Source organism: Scyliorhinus canicula, chromosome 4 (assembly GCF_902713615.1).
Source record: "Scyliorhinus canicula chromosome 4, sScyCan1.1, whole genome shotgun sequence".
NCBI lineage: Eukaryota > Metazoa > Chordata > Chondrichthyes > Carcharhiniformes > Scyliorhinidae > Scyliorhinus > Scyliorhinus canicula.
This window is the reverse complement of record NC_052149.1, coordinates 124,261,910-124,282,725: the sequence shown is the minus strand read 5'-3', so window position 1 is coordinate 124,282,725 and position 20,816 is coordinate 124,261,910. Positions and strand designations below refer to the sequence as shown.

At 46.0% G+C, this 20,816-nt stretch overlaps 1 protein-coding gene across 1 annotated transcript in view; it reads right to left on the bottom strand.

The window, feature by feature from the left end:
• The window catches only part of LOC119964942 (xenotropic and polytropic retrovirus receptor 1 homolog), a 468,531-nt gene that overhangs the window by 408,394 nt on the left and 39,321 nt on the right, over nucleotides 1–20,816 (bottom strand). The window contains exon 2 of the mRNA XM_038795157.1: nucleotides 20,266–20,317. Coding sequence (XP_038651085.1) covers nucleotides 20,266–20,317 — 52 coding nt within the window. The remainder of the gene's footprint in view (nucleotides 1–20,265; nucleotides 20,318–20,816) is intronic.

Sequence of the window (20,816 nt, the reverse complement as noted above, 5' to 3'; positions counted from 1 at the left end):
CAGACTCTGCGCAGACAGTGACCCAAGCCGGGAATCAAACCTGGGACCCTGGAGCTGTGAAGCAATTGTGCTATCCACAATGCTACCGTGCTGCCCTGCATGTTTTGATACATGTTTGGAATAAAATACATTTTTTAAAAAAGATGAAATGAAAATGAAAATCGCTTATTGTCACGAGTAGGCTTCAATGAAGTTACTGTGAAAAGCCCCTAGTCGCCACATTCCGGCGCCTGTCCGGGAAGACTGGTACGGGAATCGAACCATGCTGCTGGCCTGCTTGGTCTGCTTTAAAAGCCAGCGAGGAGGAGACTACAGAGATAGAGAGGGGCGAGGTCATTCAAAAACAAGGATGAAAATGTTAAAATGAAGACACTGCTCAACCAAGAGCAAATGTAGGACAATGAGTACAGGGGTGACAAGGAAATGGGACTTGGTACAAGTTAGGAAACAGGCAGCAGAGCTTTGAATGATCTCAAGTTTATGGAGGATAGATTGTGGGAGAGTCGCCAGGCCCAGGAGTATGTTGTTATAGTCAAGTCCAGAAGTAACAAAAGCATGAATGACGATTTCAGCAGCAGATGTGCTTCTTTTTAAAGCTGAAGTATGTTTAGGTACGAATGTAGGCATGTTTTTCTCACCAGTCTGCTGTACTATCAGAGGAATCAGTTTGGTTTATTTTGGTGATCTTGGTGTTCATCAAGGTGAGGGACATCGCTGGCGGGGAATGGGATCGTTTTGGTTAACCAGTGTGTATGGTCAGGTCCTGCATTACTGCAGAACCATGCTGCTGCCACCATAGCAGCATGATTACCAGCTACGTTCTGGGCCAAGCAACAACCAGGAATCTCTTGAAAAACAGATCTTCCCATTTCTGGTTCCAGTAGGCTACCTTGACGAGGTTGCTACTCGTGGTAAACCCATACTATAGGAACGGCTGTTCTTAAGATATTATAAAAGTACCTAACTTTAATTGGTCTACATGCACGCTGCAAGCTTACAGAAACTAAATTTAACGGTATTAACAGAATGTTGGGTTCCCAGATTCAGAAGGCAAACGCAAAGATGACTTTAATTTACGCACAGCATTCTTGAAGCTCTATATAAGCATAGTTACATATTAAGTGGCTCCACTCCAAAATAATAATCTGACCATCAGTCTACTCACGTATGTGCACAGTGCTGCCTATCTACTTTAAGCATTTCCCATATGCGAAGCCAAGCTGTCAAGACATTCTGAGCAGCACTTTCAACAAGAACCAAGGGAAACTCGGTACAAGCCAAACAGCAGTGATATGGATAATGCCAATGGCAGATGCCTCAATGAAGCCTGGCAGACTCTTTAGACAAGATGGAAAGTAAAGACAAGATGACAATTTACATTAAGTCACACCATGGCAGACTGCCAAGCTAAATCCACCAAGTATCACTATGCGGCTCTGTACATTTTGATGCCAACTCAAAGCCTATAAACCATTCAAAGTTCTGCCAGCAGTTTGTCTGAATTTGATTTACATCTGACTGCATCTGTTTTCACAGAATGCCTCCCAATACATGGTGTTTAGCACTGATCCCCTGGCAAATGGCCAAATTGTTGCTACCTTCTATTATATCACTAATTAGAGATACACTGATTATTTTCATCTATTAATGTCCACGGCCACCTAAACAACCCACAGGATGATCGGTATTGTTTTATGTTTAACTTTTGTATTCAGCGTTTCTGTCAGAATACCATCTTGCTTTGTCTTACTTCCCTGCCGCAATATGGTTAACGGCAGGGTTCTGAAGAATGTGGAGGAGCAGAGAGATCTCGGAGTTCATGGTCATAGATCTCTGAAAGTTATCACCCAAGTGGATAGAGCCGTTGCATTTATTAATGGGGGATTGAGTTTAAGAGCCGTGAGCTTACGGTGCAACAAGACCTTGGTTAGATCATAGTTGGAGTGTTGTGTGCAGTTCTGGTCACCTCATTATAGGAAGGATGTGGAAGCATTGGAAAGGATGCAAAGGAGATTTACCATGCGGGGCAGCACGGTAGAATTGTGGATAGCACAATCGCTTCACAGCTCCAGGGTCCCAGGTTCGATTCCGGCTTGGGTCACTGTCTGTGCGGAGTCCGCACATCCTCCCCGTGTGTGCGTGGGTTTCCTCCGGGTGCTCCTGTTTCCTCCCACAGTCCAAAGATGTGCGGGTTAGGTGGATTGGCCATGATAAATTGCCCTTAGTGTTGGGTTGGGTTACTGAGTTATGGGGATAGGGTGGAGGTGTTGACCTTGGGTAGGGTGCTCTTTCCAAGAGCCGGTGCAGGCTCGATGGGCTGAATGGCCTCCTTCTGCACTGTAAATTCTATGTAAACCAGGATGCTGCCTGGATTGGTTGGTGGGTCTTATGTGGAAAGGTTCAGGGAGCTAGGGCTTTTCTCTTTGGAGTGAAGGAGGATGAGAGGTGACTTAATTGAGGTGAATAAGATGATGAGAGGGAAAGATAGAGTGCACGTTCAGCGACCTTTTCCTCGGGTGGATGTAACTGTTACAAGGGGGCATAACTACAAGGTTCACGGTGGAAGATATAGGAGGGATGTCAGAGGTAGGTTCTTTACTCAGAGAGTGGTTGAGGCGTGGAACACACTCCCAGCCATGGTAGTGGAGTCGGACACTTTAGGAACTTTCAAGCGGTTATTGGGTAGGCATATGGAGTGCACTAGAATGATTGGGAGTAGGTTGATTTGATCTTAGTTTCAGACTAATTCGGCACAACATAGTGGGCCGAAGGGCCTGTACTGTGTTGTACAGTTCTATGTTCTATGTTAATACTTACTCCCAGAGCTAGACTACAATTGAAACCTTTCATCTCACTGAACAATCTAAAAGTTATTAACTATGAACCAATTTTATTGGGGGCAAAAGCACAACAACTGAGATGGACACTGTTATTGCAACGTGAACAGGACGTTAAAAATACCAGCCCTCATCAGCTATCCAAACAGATAACTCAAATGAATAGCGTATACGCGTACTTTCAACTGCACTAACCAAACATCTAATTGAAGGGGAAAGGAGCCTGGGGAAATACCTGCACATTTGCCAATCAAATGCTACCATCAACAGGGTTTCTTTCGAAAACACAATCTAGCAACTTTTTCAGAGGCAATATATAATTTCCAAAAATTGCAGAGCATTCTGTGAAGACAGGAGTTCCCTGCAACACATACGCATATTTGTGGGTCACTATGTTTTCTTTAAGAAAGTCTGTATTGAATAGAGAAAAAGGGGACATTGAATTCTGTTGAGAACTATGACAAGTGCATTAAGACTGCATCCAATCCATCAAGACTACCAGACATTACCTTTATGGAAACTCTGAAACTTCTGCTGTATCAGTATTTAACAACCCGAGCACAGAACACAGAAAGGGGTCACAATCTGCAACAGCTTTCACAAATTTACGATTCAGGCTTGGTAGTTTTCTATATAATAATCTTCATTAATGTCACAAGTAGGCTTACATTAACACTGCAATGAAGTTACTGTGAAAAGCCCCTTGTCACCACACTCCGGCGCCTGTTCGAGAACACAGAGGGAGAATTCAGAATGTCCAAATTACCTAACAGCACGTCTTTCGGGACTTGTGGGAGGAAACTGGAGAACCCAGAGAAAACCCACGCAGACTCAGGGAGAATGTGCAGACTCCGCAGTGATCCAAGCTGGAATCAAACCTGGGACCCTGGTGCTGTGATGCAACAGTGCTAACCACTGTGCTACCGTGCTGCCCATAATTTCTTTTTGATCTTAATTCAAGGTATGACATGCGTAATAAAAGGGGAGAGTTATACATCATCAATTTCCTTGTCCACACAACTATTATATACAAGATTAAAACGTGAAGGGATTAATGTGTGTCACTGAATCCTAAGATACATTGTAACATATGCCCTCTTATAGAGCACAACAGCAGGGAGGCAGTGGTGTAGTGGTACTGTCACTGGACCAGTAATCTGATGGACTAGCCATTGAAATACTGTGTTTACAAGAGCAGGTCAGAGGCTAAGAATCCTACGGTAAGTAACTCACCTCCTGACTCCCCAAAGTCTGTGCACCTTCTACAAGGCACAAGTCAGGAGTATAATGGAATACTCTCCACTTGCTTCAATGAGCGCAGCTGCAACAACACTCAAGAAGCTCAACACCATCCAGGTCAAAGCAGCCTCTGGATTCTACCCCTTTCACAAACAGTCAATCCCTCTACCACTGATGCAAAATGGCAGCACTGTGCACAATCTATAAACTGCACTGCCAGAACTCATCACTGCCCTTAATGTCCAAAAAAGGCGAGGTGAGGTTATGGGGATAGGTTGGAGCGTAGGCTTAAGTACATAAAACATACATAGAACATACAGTGCCGAAGGAGGCCATTTGGCCCATCGAATCAGCATCGACCCACTTAAGCCCTCACGTCCACCCTATCCCGTAACCCTATAACCCCTCCTAACTTTTTTTTGGTCACTAAGGGAAATTTATCATGGCCAATCCACCTAACCTGCACGTCTTTGGACTGTGGGAGGAAACCGGAACACCCGAAGAAAACCCACGCAGACATGGGGAGAACATGCAGACTCCGCACAGACAGTGACCCAGCGGGGAATAGAACCTGGGACCCTGGCGCTGTGAAGCCACAGTGCTATCCACTTGTGCTGCCATGCTGCCCGACTCCTACCATGCTGCCCTAGGGAGTAAGGTGCTCTTTCCAAGGGCCGGTGCAGATTTGATGGGCAAATGACCTCCTTCTGCACTGTAAATTCTATGATTCTATTATGTCAAATACCAAAGAGATAGACATAGTTTAGTTTGATGCATCAAAATGTTTGCCCCTGTCCCGGCTCCATTCTCCTACTCTCTCACGCTACAACTAATTATACTTACACCAGTCTCATCACATCAGATATAAACCTGACCCAAATCATCTGATATCAATACCATTCTGTTCTTCATATTACTCTCCAGATCAGTTTACTGCTTTCCCGCTCTTTTGACTTTGAGTCTTGGCTAGCAAGAGACTGACTTGGAAAAGTGAGCACTCCTCATATCTCGCTGGATTTATCTATTTGAATTAGACAGGTCTAATACAGACAATGACATTAATAGGAAAATACTACCTGTTCCAAATATGGATCTTGTGCTGACTTGGTGCCATGGACAGCAGATTGGGAATGTGCCAAATCAGGACTAGACAGTAACACAGGGAATTGGTGCAGCAATTACCTCTGTTGCTACAGGTTAAGTTGCACAAAGAAGCCCGAGAGATTTGGGATTTTGCAATGAAGTGAAATCGGACCATGAATGAGCAGGTGGGTGAAAATGAATAAACAAAAAAACCTTTGAAATATCAATGTAAAATTTAGTAAAATTGGATTCTAGGGAATGGTAGCACTCAAAAACTTTGGAATATGAATACACATCAAAGGCTGATTATGATTACATAGAACATACAGTGCAGAAGGAGGGCATTCGGCCCATCGAGTCTGCACAGACCCACTTAAGCCCTCACTTCCACCCTATCCCCGTAACCCAATAACCCCTCCTAACCTCTTTGGTCACTAAGGGCAATTTAGCATGGCCAATCCACCTAACCTGCACGTCTTTGGACTGAGGGGGGAAACCGGAGCACCCGGAGGAAACCCACGCAGACACGGGGAGAACGTGCAGACTCCACACAGACAGGGACCCACCGGGAAACGAAGCTGGGACCCTGGCGCTGTGAAGCCACAGTGCTACCCACTTGTGCTACCGTGCTGCATATGAAATGTTGTTTGCCCTTTCACGGGCAGCACAAGTGGCTAGCACTGTGGCTTCACAGCGCCAGTGTCCCAGATTCGATTCCCTGCTGGGTCACTGTCTGTGCGGAGTTTGCACGTTCTCCCTGTGTCTGCGTCCTCCGGGTGCTCCTGTTTCCTCCCACAGTCCAAAGACGTGCAGATCAGGTGGATTGCCCTTAGTGATCAAAAAGGTTAGGAGGGTATCTGAGAGCGGATGGAGGCGGCTTCGTGCAGGGGCACCAGCTTGGCAGCCCTGGTCACGGCTCCGCTGCCGCCGGCCAGGCACTCCACCAGCCCGGTAGTGGTGGCGACCCTGCGGATATGGGGCCAGTGGAGGAGGCAGGTAGGGGAGGTGGGGCGTCTGTCTGGGCGCCAATCTGCGACAACCATCGGTTTGCCCCCGGGAGTATGGATGGGGGGTTTCAAGCATGGCGGCGGGCGGGGGTGGGGAGGGTGGGCGATATGTTCCTGGAAGGGAGCTTTGCGAGTTTGAGGAGCTTGGAGGAGAAATATGGTCTGGTAAGGGGAAACGATTTCAGGTACCTACAGTTGCGGGACCTGTCCGTAGACAGGTCCCATCCTTCCCATGCCTCCCGCCAATGGGGATCCATCTCTGGGGGGGAAGGAGGGGAGGGTAGAGTCTCTGATATTTATAAGGTGCTCATAAAGGGGGAAGGGTCCCAGACGGAGGAACTGAAACTCAAATGGGAGGAGGAGCTAGGCGGGCAAATGGAGGACGGGCTGTGGGCAGAAGCCCTGAGTAGGGTAAATTCGACCGCAACATGTGCCAGGCTCAGCCTGATTCAATTTAAGGTCGTTCACCGGGCCCACATGACGGTGGCTCGGATGAGCAAATTCTTTGGGGTAGAGGACAAATGCGCTAGGTGCGCAGGAGGACCAGCGAACCACGTACACATGTTTTGGACATGTCCGATGCTTAGGGGGTACTGGGAGGGATTTGCGGGAATCATGTCCCGGGTGCTAAAAACAAGGGTGGCGATGGGTCCAGGGGTGGCAATTTTTGGGGTTTCGGAGGATCCGGGAATCCAGGGTGAGAAAGAGGCCGATGTTTTGGCCTTTGCTTCCCTGATAGCCCGGCGACGAATATTATTGGCATGGAGGGGCTCAAAGCTCCCGAAGACTGAGTTGTGGCTTTCGGACATGTCAAGTTTTCAGGGTATGGAAAAAATTAAGTTCGCCTTGAGGGGATCTGTACAGGGGTTTGCCCGAAGTTGGCAACCATTCATTGACTTCTTTGCGGGAGAGTGAGCGTCAGCAGGGGGTGGGGGGGGGGGGTTAGAGTAGATTAGGAGGGATAAATTGGCGGGTAGTGCCGATGGGAGAGGAGCGGGCTTGTACAGTATGGTACGATTGAAGTATTGAATGTACATGGATGTTTGCACATTTTTGCTTTTGCTTTCTTTTTGTTGATGTCTGTAACTGTTTACAATGCCGAAAAACTGCCTCAATAAAACTGTTTGTTAAAAAAAAAAGGTTAGGAGGGGTTATTGGGTTAAGGGGATAGAGTGGAAGTGAGGGCTGAAGTGGGTCGGTGCAGACTCGATGGGCCAAATGGCCTCCTTCTGCACTGTATGTTCTATGTTCTTTCACCATCTTTACTGCTTTGTAGCTTGATTATTTGGTACTATTAGCAGATAATTGTGAAGTTGGTGCGTGAAATTTTTAATCTTTGTCCACTCAAAGTTTGAGGGACAGTCAACAGTACAACTTTAGATTTTCTACTGTTTGGAGAATATTTGGAGCTACATAAAAGCATGGTGGCGCACTGCTGCCTCACGGCGTTGAGGACCCAGGTTCAATCCCAGCCCGTGAGGAGTTTGCACATTCTCTCTGTGTCTCACCCCCACATCCCAAAGATGTACAGGGTAGGAGGATTGGCCATGGTAAATTGCTCCTTAATTGGAAACATTTGAAAATCATAATAAAAGCAGGGTGAAGTATTCAGTTTCAAACCTAATACTGGTGAGATTACCTTAGTTGCACAAATGTAAGAGTATTGATTTAAGAATGGCTTTTCTACAGCAGGTTTACGTTTAATATAATGGATGCCAGTTCTAAAATCCATTATGACCTTCTAACACTGAACAACACTGGTATCAATGTACTACACAAGTCTAATGACAACAACAATCAGTTTTATATAAACACATCTGCAATATTTATAGAACTAAAGAAAAACTTAAAAAACAACATTTCATGAAGATAACTTAACACGAGTTGTTAGCTCCATGAAAAAGATTAGTTACATCAGGCCAGAAGAATGAAGTTGAAATCGAATGCATCTTGTCATTCTGTCATCAGTATGTCAAAAGTGAAATAACCAAGGCTAACAGGACAGCATGGGTGATTGTTATAGTACTCTAACATTTCTAACCACTTGGTGTCATTGGCACAGAAGTACGTGACCTCCAAATGGAATGTACAGTTAATTGGACAGTTAATAGGCACCAGCAGAAATTAAAACTTAGAAAAATACCTTTCACATCCTTTGGACTTGGTCACAGTCATTACACAGGCAATGGGTGAACATTGAAGTGTGGTCACTGTTAGGAATGCAAATATGGCAGTCGATTCATGCACAGCGGGATTGAAACAGTACAGTAGATAAGTGAGCAGTTGATTTGTTTTGGTTAAGGGCTGAAGGCTGGTCATGGCTGGGAGAGCGCCACAGCTCTCCACAAATAATGCCATGTGCCCTTCACATTCACCTGAACAAGCTCAGTTTCACCCAATCATTCAAAAGATAAAATATCCAATACTATGATCCCTTAGCATTCTATTAGCACAGTGGTTAGCACTGTTGCTTCACAGCGGCAGGGTCCCAGGCTCGAGTCCCAGCTTAAGTCACTGTCTATGTGGAGTCTGCACGTTCTCCCCGTGTTTGCGTGGGTTTCCTCCGGGTGCTCCGGTTTCCTCCCAAAAGGCACGAAAGGCATGGGGCGCGATTCCCTGTCCCCCACGCGGGGTGGGAGAATCGTGGGCGTACCGGGCGAATCACGCCATGCCGCCCTGGCACCCGCACGCGATTCTCCCAGCCCCCCCACCCCCAAAACGGCCTGTCGCGTTTTGCAACAGGCCGCTCGGATAACCACCGTTCCAGTCGAGCCATGATTCTGCAGCCCGGATGGGCCGAGCGGCCTGCCAAATCCAACCGGTTCACGCCGGCACCAACCACACCTGGTCGCTGCCAGCGTGAACAGCGCGTGACCGCTTCGTGTGGGGCCTGTGGGGGGGCCGGATGGAGAATCGAGTACCAGGGGGGTGCTCAGGAGGGGTCTGGCCCGCGATCGTTTCCCACCGATCGTCGGGCCGGCGTCTGAAAGACGCACTCTTTTCCCTCCGCCGCCCCGCAAGATCAATCCTCCATGTCTTGCGGGGCAGCGGAGGGGAAGACGGGAACCGCGCATGCGCGGGTTGGCACTGGCCAACCTGCGCATGCGCAGGTGACGTCATTTAGGCACCGAAGGCCGCGTCATTCAGGCAGCGGCGCTTTGACGCAAGCGTCAAGGCCCGGCGTGCGAGATTGATGCGCCGCCGATCCTAGCCCCCTGGGGGTGGGAGAATAGGGGGCGAGGAGCAGCCTCCGACACCAGAGTGAAACACTCCGGTTTTCACTCCGGCGTCGGCACTTTGTCTCCCTTTGGGAGAATCGCGGCCATGCTGTTTAGGTAATTTGGACATTTTGAATTCTCCCTCCCTGTACCCGAACAGGCGTTGGAATGTGGCGACTAGGAGCTTTTCACGGTAACTTCATTCCAGTGTTAATGTAAGCCTACTTGAGACAATAATAAAGATTATTATTATTACTGAATTTGTCCGCCTAAACTGTGTGGTCAAGTCCTGAAGTGACAATGTTCATGATTTCAAGATTTGCAGATGATACGAAGATTGAAAATGCTGTCAACTGTGATGAGGATAGCCTTGAACTTCAAAAGGACATAGACATGTTGATGTATTGGGCAGACAGGTGGCAGGAATAATATGGAGACACAATATAAAATAATGATATTCTAAAGGAGGCGCAGTAACAGCGGGACCTCAGTGTGTATGTACATAAATCATTGAAAATGATGCGGCATGTTGAGAGAGCAGTTAATAAAGCATACAGTAACTTGGACTTTGTAGTAAGGAGGTCATGTTGAACTTGTACAAGATATTAATTAGGCCTCACCTGGAGTACTGCATCCAAATCTAGGCGTCATACGTGAGGAAGGACGTGAAGGCATTGGAGAGAATACAGAGGAGAATCACAAGAATGATTCCAGGGGTAGCTTGGAGAGGTTGGGACTGTTTTCCTTGGAGACAAGAAGGCCAAGAGGAGACTTGATAGAATCTTGATTGAGATTCAAGATTGAGGGATATAGGCAAGGTAAATAGTGAGAAACTGTTCCCACGAGAGCATCAAGGACAATGGGGCACATATTCAAAGTAATTGGCAAAAGGGAGTAAAGTGATGGGCCAAATGGCCTCCTTCAACACTATAAAGATTCTGTGACACTTGAATGTACAATTTTCTGACACACAAAACTGATTCTATTTTGTTCTATTGCTTTTATTGTTACATTTTGAGTGTTTCATAGACTTTGCAGTGCAGAAGGAGGCCATTTGGCCCATTGAGTCTGCACTGGCTCCTGGAAAGAGCACCCTATCCAAGATTAACACCTCCACCCTATCCCCTTAACCCAGTAACCCCACCCAACACTAAGGGCAATTTTGGACACTAAGGGAAATTTCTCAGGGCCAATCCACCTAACCTGCACATCTTTGGACTGTGGGAGGAAACCGGAGCACCCGGAGAAAATCCACACACACACAGGGAGGATGTGCAGACTCCGCACAGACAGTGACCCAAGCTGGAATCGAACCTGGGACGGTGGAGCTATGAAGCGATTGTGCTATCCACAATGCTCCCGTGCTGCCTTATTGTTCATACTGCATCTTATTTTTCTCTGCCTGGATTTTCTCCAACATATTGTAAATCACCCAGAGATCATATTTAATTGCCCTAACATTTATAAAATTATCTAATGTAATGCCTTTTTAAAATCCATTATGACCTTTTAGCCCTGGAGAACCACATAGCTTTGTGAATATCATGCAATGACATCATAAAGTATAGTAAGAAGTCTTACAACACCAGGTTAAAGTCCAACAGGTTTGTTTCAAACACGAGCTTTCGGAGCACGGCTCCTTCTTCAGGTGAAGAAGGAGCCGTGCTCCGAAAGCTCGAGTTTGAAACAAACCTGTTGGACTTTAACCTGGTGTTGTAAGACTTCTTACTGTGCTCACCCCAGTCCAACGCCGGCATCTCCACATCATGATCATAAAGTATGTAAGAGGCTCCTGCGTCTACGTTTTCAGTCTCAAGTTTGGTATCTATTCATCAATGTTGTCTGTGATGACAACAGATGATAACAATGAGGGACCAGAACTTCTGATCTGCAGCAGGATGCTGATTTCACACCCAGATCAGACAGAAAGTGACATACTTTCCATTTTTGGACCCATGTGTTGATGGAGGCTTTTTGCAAACTTGCGCAGTGCAGCAAACCTCGCAGGGAGCAGCAGAACCATCATTGAAGCCATTCCCACAATTTCATATTCCAGTACGTAGAGAGTTGAAAGATCCTAAAGCCACTTTGAGAAATTACAGAGAGTAGGCAAGTGTTGCGGGAAGGTTGCAGGTGGGAGGGTGAGGGGGTAGGGTCGCAGGTGGGAGGGTGAGAGGGTAGGGTCGCAGGTGGGGGGGTGAGGGGGTAGGGTCGCAGGTTGTTTTGTGGAATCAGGTTGGGTAGTTGTGAGGGTTGAGAAGGCGCTTAGGGGTTCAGGGTAGGTGACTGGTTGTCAGTAGTATAGCAATTCAGGAGTTGAAACTCGTTTAATTCTTGTAACTTTTCCTGGGTAACCATTCTGGCAAGTATATGCTGAATCATCCAAAGTTTCTGACACTAACTCAGAGTTGGAGACTTTTTTTGGAGGGTTTCAGACTTCCTGGGAAATTTCCATGCATTCAGTACATTTGAACTTCTTTTTTTTTAAAAATAATTTTTATTGAAATTTTTACAAAATACAAAATATAAACTTCTTAACTCTATTAACATACATCCGCGGTAATACCCCATGAACAGTACCCCCCCCCCCCCCCCCCCCTCGAGAGCAACTTCAAACAAAAAGAACAAAAACAAAGAAAAAGAAAGAAGAGAAAAACACAAGAGAAAAAAAGAGAGATAGCACCCTCCGCCACCCCATGTGCACAGTTCTCCCCCCCCCCCCCCCCCCCCCGGGTTGCTGCTGCTATCAGCCTATTTCCCTACCGTTCCGCCAGGAAGTCCAGAAAAGGCTGCCACCGCCTGAAAAACCCTTGTACTGATCCCCTCAGGGCAAATTTCACCTTCTCCAATTTAATGAACCCCGCCATATCAGAGATCCAGGCCTCCACGCTTGGGGGCCTCGCATCCTTCCATTGGAGCAAGATCCTCCGCCGGGCTACTAGGGACGCAAAGGCCAGAACACCGGCCTCTATCGCCTCCTGCACTCCCGGCTCCACTGCAACCCCAAAAATTGCGAGTCCCCAGCCTGGCTCGACCCTGGATCCCACCACTCTTGACACCGTCTTTGCTACCCCCTTCCAAAACTCCCCCAACGCTGGGCACGCCCAAAACCTATGGGCGTGGTTCGCTGGGCTCCCCGAGCACCTAGCACACCTGTCCTCTCCCCCGAAAAACCTGCTCATCCTCGACCCAGTCATGTGGGCCCTATGCAGCACCTTGAACTGTATGAGGCTAAGCCTCGCACAGGAAGAGGTGGAATTCACTCTCTCCAGGGCATCCGCCCACGTCCCCTCCTTGATCTCCTCCCCCAGCTCCTCTTCCCATTTCCCCTTCAGTTCCTCCATCGAGGCCTCGTCTACCTCCTGCATTACCCGGTATATGTCCGAGATCCTCCCTCCTCCGACCCACACCCCCGAGAGCACCCTATCCCGCACCCCTCGTGGGGGCAGCAAGAGGAACCCCTCCACCTGCTGCCTGGCAAACGCCCTCACCTGGATGTACCCAAACATGTTTCCCAGGGGGAGCCCAAACTTCCCCTCTAACTCCCCCAAGCTCGCGAACCTCCCCTCCACAAACAGGTCCTTCAACCTCCTAACCCCTGCCGTGCCAGCCCAGAAATCCGCCATCAATGCTCCCTGGGACGAACCGATGATTCCCCCGTATCGGGGCCTCCATCGAGCCCCCCATTTCTCCCCTGTGCCGTCTCCATTGTCCTCAAATTTTGAGGGTAGCCGCCACCACCGGGCTCGTGGTATACCTCGTTGGAGGGAGCGGCAGCGGTGCCGTTACTAGCGCTTCCAGGCTCGTGCCCACACACGACGCCACCTCCATCCTCTTCCACGCTGCCCCCTCCTCATCCATTACCCACTTACGCACCATCGCTGCGTTGGCCGCCCAGTAGTACCCACAGAGGTTGGGCAACGCCAGCCCCCCCCCCCCCCCATCCCTGCCTCGTTCCAGGAACACTCTTCGAACCCTCGGAGTCCCATGCGCCCACACAAATCCCGTGATACTGCTGTTGACCCTCCTGAAAAAGGCCTTCGGGATAAGGATGGGGAGGCACTGGAATAGGAACAAAAACCTCGGGAGCACCGTCATCTTGACGGACTGCACCCTCCCCGCCAGTGACAGCGGTAACATATCCCATCTCTTAAACTCCTCCTCCATCTGCTCCACCAATCTTGTGAGGTTGAGCCTGTGCAGGGCCCCCCAGCTCCCCGCCACCTGGACCCCTAGGTACCTGAAACTCTTCCCTGACTGCTTCAATGGGAGCCTACCAATCCCCTCCTCTTGATCCCCCGGATGCACCACAAACACCTACATTTGAACTTCTAAGGGGATTCCCCCAACATGTCTTGTGGGGGTACCTCTGGGATACAACCATCCTGGAGGTCCAAAGTTCAGGGCCACAGTATTAATAACTTGGTACAAGAACCCTCCTTGACATGGTTTCGCTGGGTCTCTCTGACATTACAATGGACAAAGCAGCATTTAACTCATTATCTCCTCACAACTGGAGTTACAACTCCTGATTCACATTTTCCTTTTATTGCTTTTCACTTCCTTGCTTGTCTCCTTCAGAACGATTTTAAGATTTGCCAGTCTTGCAGTTTCCTATTCTGATAAACATAAAAAATTAAACTCTCTTTGCTCTTTCCACATGCAGGGCAGATCTGCCGTACATTTCCAGCATTCTGTTTATATTCCAAGTGGTCTTGTGCAACTTATCCATGTTGCATGTATAAAGACTGCTGGTCTATTAGCTATGCTGAAGGATTCAAATATCAGGGGGCACAAGTTAAAAATGAGATTGTTAAGTAGTAAAAAAGAGCTACACACAGGGTAATCAACTTGTAAAGTAACTTATCAGGGAATGCCATTGAAGCCATTTACATGAATGGCTTGAGGAGATGCTTAGACACATTTCTGGAGAGTAATTGAAGAAACTCAGACTTTTCTGCCTTGAAAAGTAACACGCAAAAGGTGAGCTTAGGGGTAAGTAAGGCAGCTGACAGGACTGGAAAGAAGTAAATCCGGTATAAAAATAAATATTTTTAAATTTAGCGTACCCAATAATTTTTTCCAATTAAGGGGCAATTTATTGTGATAAAAAGATCTGGTCAATTCATCTACCCCGTATATCTTTGGGTTGTGAGGGTGAGATCCACGCAGACACAGGGAGAATGTGCAAACTCCACACGGACAGTGACCCGGGGATGGAATCGAGCACGGGTACTCAGCGCCGCGAGGCAGCGGTTATACTACTGTGCCACCGTGAAGTAAATCTGGTAAACTTTAAACAATATTTTTAGAATGAAACTAAGGAACGCAATTAAAAATAAAATCAAAACTTGCATTGATAGAGTGACATTCACAACATCAGGAATTCCTGAATTAAATATTTTTGAACTGCAGTCACTGTTATAATGCAGCACCCAAATCACACACATCATGCTCCCATGAACAGCAATGTGACAATGTCCAGATAACATGATGCTTCGAGGGACTGACATTCCACTGCGTTTCTTTGAAAAGTGTCATCCATCTGAAAGGACAAACAGGCCACCCCCTCAGTATTGCACTGGAGTATTGGTCTATATTATAAATTCCTGTCTCTAGAATGGAGCTCAAGTCCACGACCTTCTGAATCTGAAGTAAGGGTGGTAGTAACTGAACTCAAGTTGACAAACTGCGAGTCTAATAAAAGGCAAATCTGGCATAGATATCAAGAAATTCTTCTTCACTCAAAGTGTGGCCAGTAGATGGAACAGAATAAACAATGTAAAAAGAACAATGGACACCAGAACTCCAAGGTCATTTTGGAAAATGGAGGAGCGCTAATCTTTTCCCAAGGTCATGAACTGGACGTGGGTTCAGTTAGAATTGTCTTGCGAGGGGTTATGTTTTCTTTCTGTCCTGATGTTGACAGTCCTGCCATGTTTTTATACTTTAGCATATGGTTTCTTCTGTTTATTTTGAAAATATTAGCACAGCTTGGCTTTTTGAAGGTTTCTTAGTGAGGAGTTACTATCGGCAAAAAATTATATAAATTCTTGGATCTGATTTTAGCCTCGAAGACCATAATCCTAACTGTAAAATCTCCCCAAAAGCTAGAGAAGACACCAGAGAAGATAGTATTCTTTACTGGCACAGGGAATTATATGGGATTACAGCACTGTTAAGGCAAAGCTGCAGCAAAAGATAAATTTCTCTCCATTGAAAGGCTAATAGCCACTACTTTTAACGGGTCCCTTTTATTTCGCTCCAATATCAAGCCCTTGCATCAAGCAATTGTTTCATTCAAAAGCTCTGAAGGTTTAATTAACCTTCATAAAGGAAGTTCATCCTATGGCAGAGATCAGCACGGTCTACCTGGCAAACAACATTGCTACTGTAAAGAGGATCAACAGGAAACAAAACAGAAAGGAATAATTACTCATTATATAACCTCAAAGGGTAAGGACAGAACAGCTGCATTGAAACAGCTATTTTGATCCATGTTTCCATTCCTGAAATACACAGCTATTTTACAAGTGACCAGGGACATTGTCAGGATATTTCCCATATTTCACAGACATGTAAAGCCACAATGGTAGCGAGAAATATCACTTTAAACAAACTGTGGGTTTCGGCGGCGGTGGGGAGGTACTACTGCACAACACAGCCAGGGATGAACTACAGTGAACCACCTGGCACCTTCCAGAACCTGGCCTTGACATTGATCATTATGAAGAGCTTCAAGATGTTGGTCATGAGATGCATCAACTCCATACTCCCAGAATGCCTTGATCCACTGCAATTAGTGGTTGTCGCCACAACCAGTCCACAACAGACACCATCTCCCGACACTACACTCATCCCTGGAGCATCTCATCAACAAGGATTGCTACATCAGACTCCTATTCATTGACTACAGCTCCGCCTTCAACACCATAATCCCAGCCAAACTCATATCAAAGCTCCAAAACCCTAAGACTTGGCTCCTCCCTCTGCAACTGGATCCTCGACTTACTTAGACCACAATCAGTAATGATAAACAACAACATCTCTTCCACAATAGTTCTCGTTTCCACAAGGCTGTGTACGTAGCCCCTTACTATACTTCCTATACACACACAATTGTGTGGCAAAATTTGGCTCCAACTCCATCTACAAGTTTGTTGATGGCACAACCGTAGTGGGTCGGATCTTGAACAACTATGAGTCAGAGTACAGGAGGGAGATAGAGAACCTAGTGGAGTGGTGTAACGACAACAATCTCTCCCTCAATGTCAGCAAAACTAAAGAGCTGGTCACTGACTTCAAAAAGTGAAGTATCATACACACCCCTGTCTGAATCAATGGTGCAGAGGTGGGGATGCTTGACAACTTCATATTCCTAGGTGTGCACATCAACAACAATCTGTCCTGGTCCACCCATGTCGACGCTATGACCAAGAAAGCACAACAGCGCCTATACTTTCTCAGGAAACTAAGGAAATTCAGCATGTCCATATTGACTCTTACTAATCTTTACAGATGCACTATTGAAAGCATCCTATCTGGCTGCATCACAGCCTGGTATGGCAACTGCTTGGTCCAAGACCGTAAGAAACTATAGAGAGTATTGAACGCAGCCCAGTCCATCTTGCGAACGCGCCTCCCATCCATTGACTCTGTCTACACCTCCCACTGCCTTGGGAAAGCAGGCAACATAATCATAGGCCCCTCCCACCCAGAGTATTCACTCTTCCAACTTCTTCCATCGGGCAGGAATGTCTGAGAACACATACCAACAGATTCAAAAACAGCTTCTTTCCCGCTGTTACCACACTCCTGAATGACCATCGTATGGACTGATGTGATCCCTTCAAACATTTTCTCTGCTCTCCTGTACTGCACTCCTGTATGCTTCATCCGGTGCCTGTGTCTTTACATTGTGTATTTATGTATGACCTATGTTTTTTTTCATGTATGGAATGATCTGCTGGACTGTACACAGACCAATACTTTTCACTGTACCTCGGTACACGTGGCAATAAAACAAATCCATCCATCCATGTGTCATCATATTCGGTTGGCTATTTATTGGTTGGTGGTTTTATGGTATTGCATAAATTGTCATAAATTGTGTGGTTCACCCACATTAAAGCAATTTAATAAGCTATATGGGAATTTATTTGCTGACATTCTCTCTGCACTATTCGCATTTGAATTTCCTAGAGGATTCAACATTCTGAGAAATAAACATTTGAAATGTAGATTTCTGCGCCATCTTACAAGATCTATTTCTTTCAGTTTATGACAGATTTCCTACAAGGACCCTCTTCTACATGTGATCTCTCTCTCTCTCTTCCCCCCCCCCCCCCCCCCCCCCCCCCCCCCTGAACTTGAAAGGAATGGAATCTCCAAAATACCTGCTGCACCACATGAGATGAACAACAAGGCAGCTGTTCCATATAGTCTTTATGAAAACAGCAACATTGGAACTGGAACACAAACCCCTCTGACTAAGAGGTGAGTGTGCAATCACTGAGCCACAAATTATATCTGGAAAAGAACTCCACAGTTAAAAGTGATGTGTGAAACTACACTGTTTCGCATTTGTTGTACATGCTGCAAAAAGACCATTTTCATTCAAGCTGGAATTTCACAATCTGTTGATGGCACTCCACCAAGCTAATTAAAAACACACACTCCAATTCATAATAGCAACTAGTTTACATAAGATGCTCCTCGTTGCATGGAAATAATACAAAACAAAGATGCTTTTTTAAAATAAAAGATGTTTGTGAAGTTTAATTAACAGCTACAACCACACTAGAAATTATTATAACTTGTTTGGCCTAATTGGACTGCTCACATGGAACATTATTTCATGTGGGATAGCGACCAAAGTACGCACACTCCTTCAAAATCACAAAATGCATTTCATAGAATTTACAGTGCAGAAGGAGGCCATTCGGCCCATCGAGTCTGCACCGGCTCTTGGAAAGAGCACCCTACCCAAGCCCACACCTTCACCCGATCCCCATAACCCAGGAACCCCACTCACCCTAGGGGCAATTTTGGACACCAAGGGCAATTTAGCATGGCCAATCCACCTAACCTGCACATCTTTGGACTGTGGAAGGAAACCGGAGCACCCGGAGGAAACACACACAGACACGGGGAGAACATGCAGACTCCGCACAGTGACCCAAGCCGGGAATCGAACCTGGGACCCTGGAGCTTTGAAGCAATTGTGCTAACCATGCTACCGTGCTGCCCTATTTTTCTAGTATGGTTTCACTGCTTAATGGTATTCATTACGTATTTCATGGGAGTCTAATGAAATTTGAACCAGTCTGACTGTTGCTAGGATTTCAGTGAAGCGGAGGGTTGGTTAGCTCAGTTGGCTGCACAGCTAGTTCGTGATGCAGTGACACCAACAGCATGCATTCAATTCCCATATGGGCTGAGGTTTTCAACCTTGCCGCTCACCCGACGTGTGGTGACCCTCAGATTAAATCACCACCAATCGGTTCACTCTCAAAGGGGAGAGAAGCCTGTGGTCCTCTGGGTCTATGGCAACTTTCATTTCAAAGTGCATGTGAGATATTTTCATTCTTTGTTCATCTAAACTGCGGAAAAACTCCACAGTGTATTTATAGATATAGTCCTATAGCTTGCATTTGGAGAGAACATTATACCATAATATTAGCTAAATACCGTCAGTAGGAATAATTTGAGATGACAAACTAAAAACATCACATACTATTAAACTGTAGTATAGAGTGAAATTTTGTTTATCTTACCAGAACAATGTGACATCCAGGGGGTGATATTAAGATTAGAAAAACCTAACTAGAAACCACTTTACCCAGTTCTTTTTTTTTTAAATAAATTGGCGTACCCAATTCTTTTTTTTCCAATGAAGGGACAAGTTAGCATGGCTAATTCATCTACCCTGAACATTTTTTTGGGTTGTGGGGGTAATGTGCAAACTCCACACAGACAGTGACCCAGGGCCGGGATCAAACCCAGATTGTCGGCGCCGTGAAGCAGCAGCGCTAACCACTGTACCACCGTACCGTGCTGCCCCACTTTACCCAGTTCTGAAGCTCAAATCAACTCGGACACGAGGAGAAAACAGGCTTGTGGAAATAATGCTCTATTTCGATTCACCTCAAAGAGCTACTCCCTATTCTTGAATCTTTGTTTAGTCTCCATCAGAATTTGTAGAGGATTTTTTTAAAAACAGATTACTTCATGATTTTCTTTGTTGATCCCAGAACAGTGCCATTACTTTGTATTTCTATTGGTTATTTAACAACCACTTCTGAATCTCTCCAGATCAATCTGCATTTGTCCCGCCTTCTTTCTTTTGCTTGAAATCCTTCTTCCCATTCTCCTGCTCCAAAATCACAATTTGGTGCCATTTTCAAACTTAAGACAGCTTGGCTGGAGACACCATACACATCTATACTGTAAACAGCACTCGCTCGATTGATGACCCCCTCCGACGTCCCACTACTGACACTATGTTCCATGATAACCAACATATAGACTCTTTGCTTCAGCCAACTTTTAACCTACTTCAAACATTTGAATTCTATTCAATTCCATTTACTTGGTCCAATTGTGTTACATGGTATTAATGTGGAATGACTGGTCAGAATAATTTTTCCACTGAAAGATAAACAACTTTCAATTATTAAAGATGATCTTAGTTTAGCTCCTACATTTTCCCTTCCAATGAAACGTATTCTCTCCATTATACTTTCAGTTTTATTTTACTATGGTATGAAACTGGTAGATCTGTGAAAGACCCATAAATTGGGTTGCAGATATTCGGTTTTGCAGTCAATAGCTGCAATAACCAGCTTTGCTCATCAGAGGAATTACATGAAAATCCATTACCTTCTAAAGATGGTGCTTGGTCTTGGGCTGTATACAGCATCTCTTTGAAAGCCTGCAATACAAACATTTCAGCATTAAACACTGGATATCATTCAAAACAGAGACTATTAAAAACCCTATGTCAATAAACCATACGATATACGGTGTTCCCTATCACAGATTCCCTGGTAAATAATTATGTGCTTTGTGCCTCCTTCTTCCAATACAAATATTATGAGCCAGTTTAGCCACCAGCATTCTTTGTAAAGTCTAGACAATTACTGTATCTCACAGATCATTGGTTACTAGGTTTAACTGCAGGTCTGTGCTGAGTTATCTGATCTCAGTTAACTGCTACAATTGGTGGCACAGTGGTTAGCACTGCTGCCTCAGTGCCAGGGACCTGGATTCAATTCCGGCCTTGGATGACTGTGTGGAGTTTGCACGTTCTCTCCGTGTCTGTACAGGTTTCCTCCGGTGCTTAGGTTTCCTCCCACTGTTCAAAGATGCGTGGGTCAGGTGGATTGGCCATATAAATTGTCCCTTAGTGTCTAAAGAGGTTCAGGTCAGAT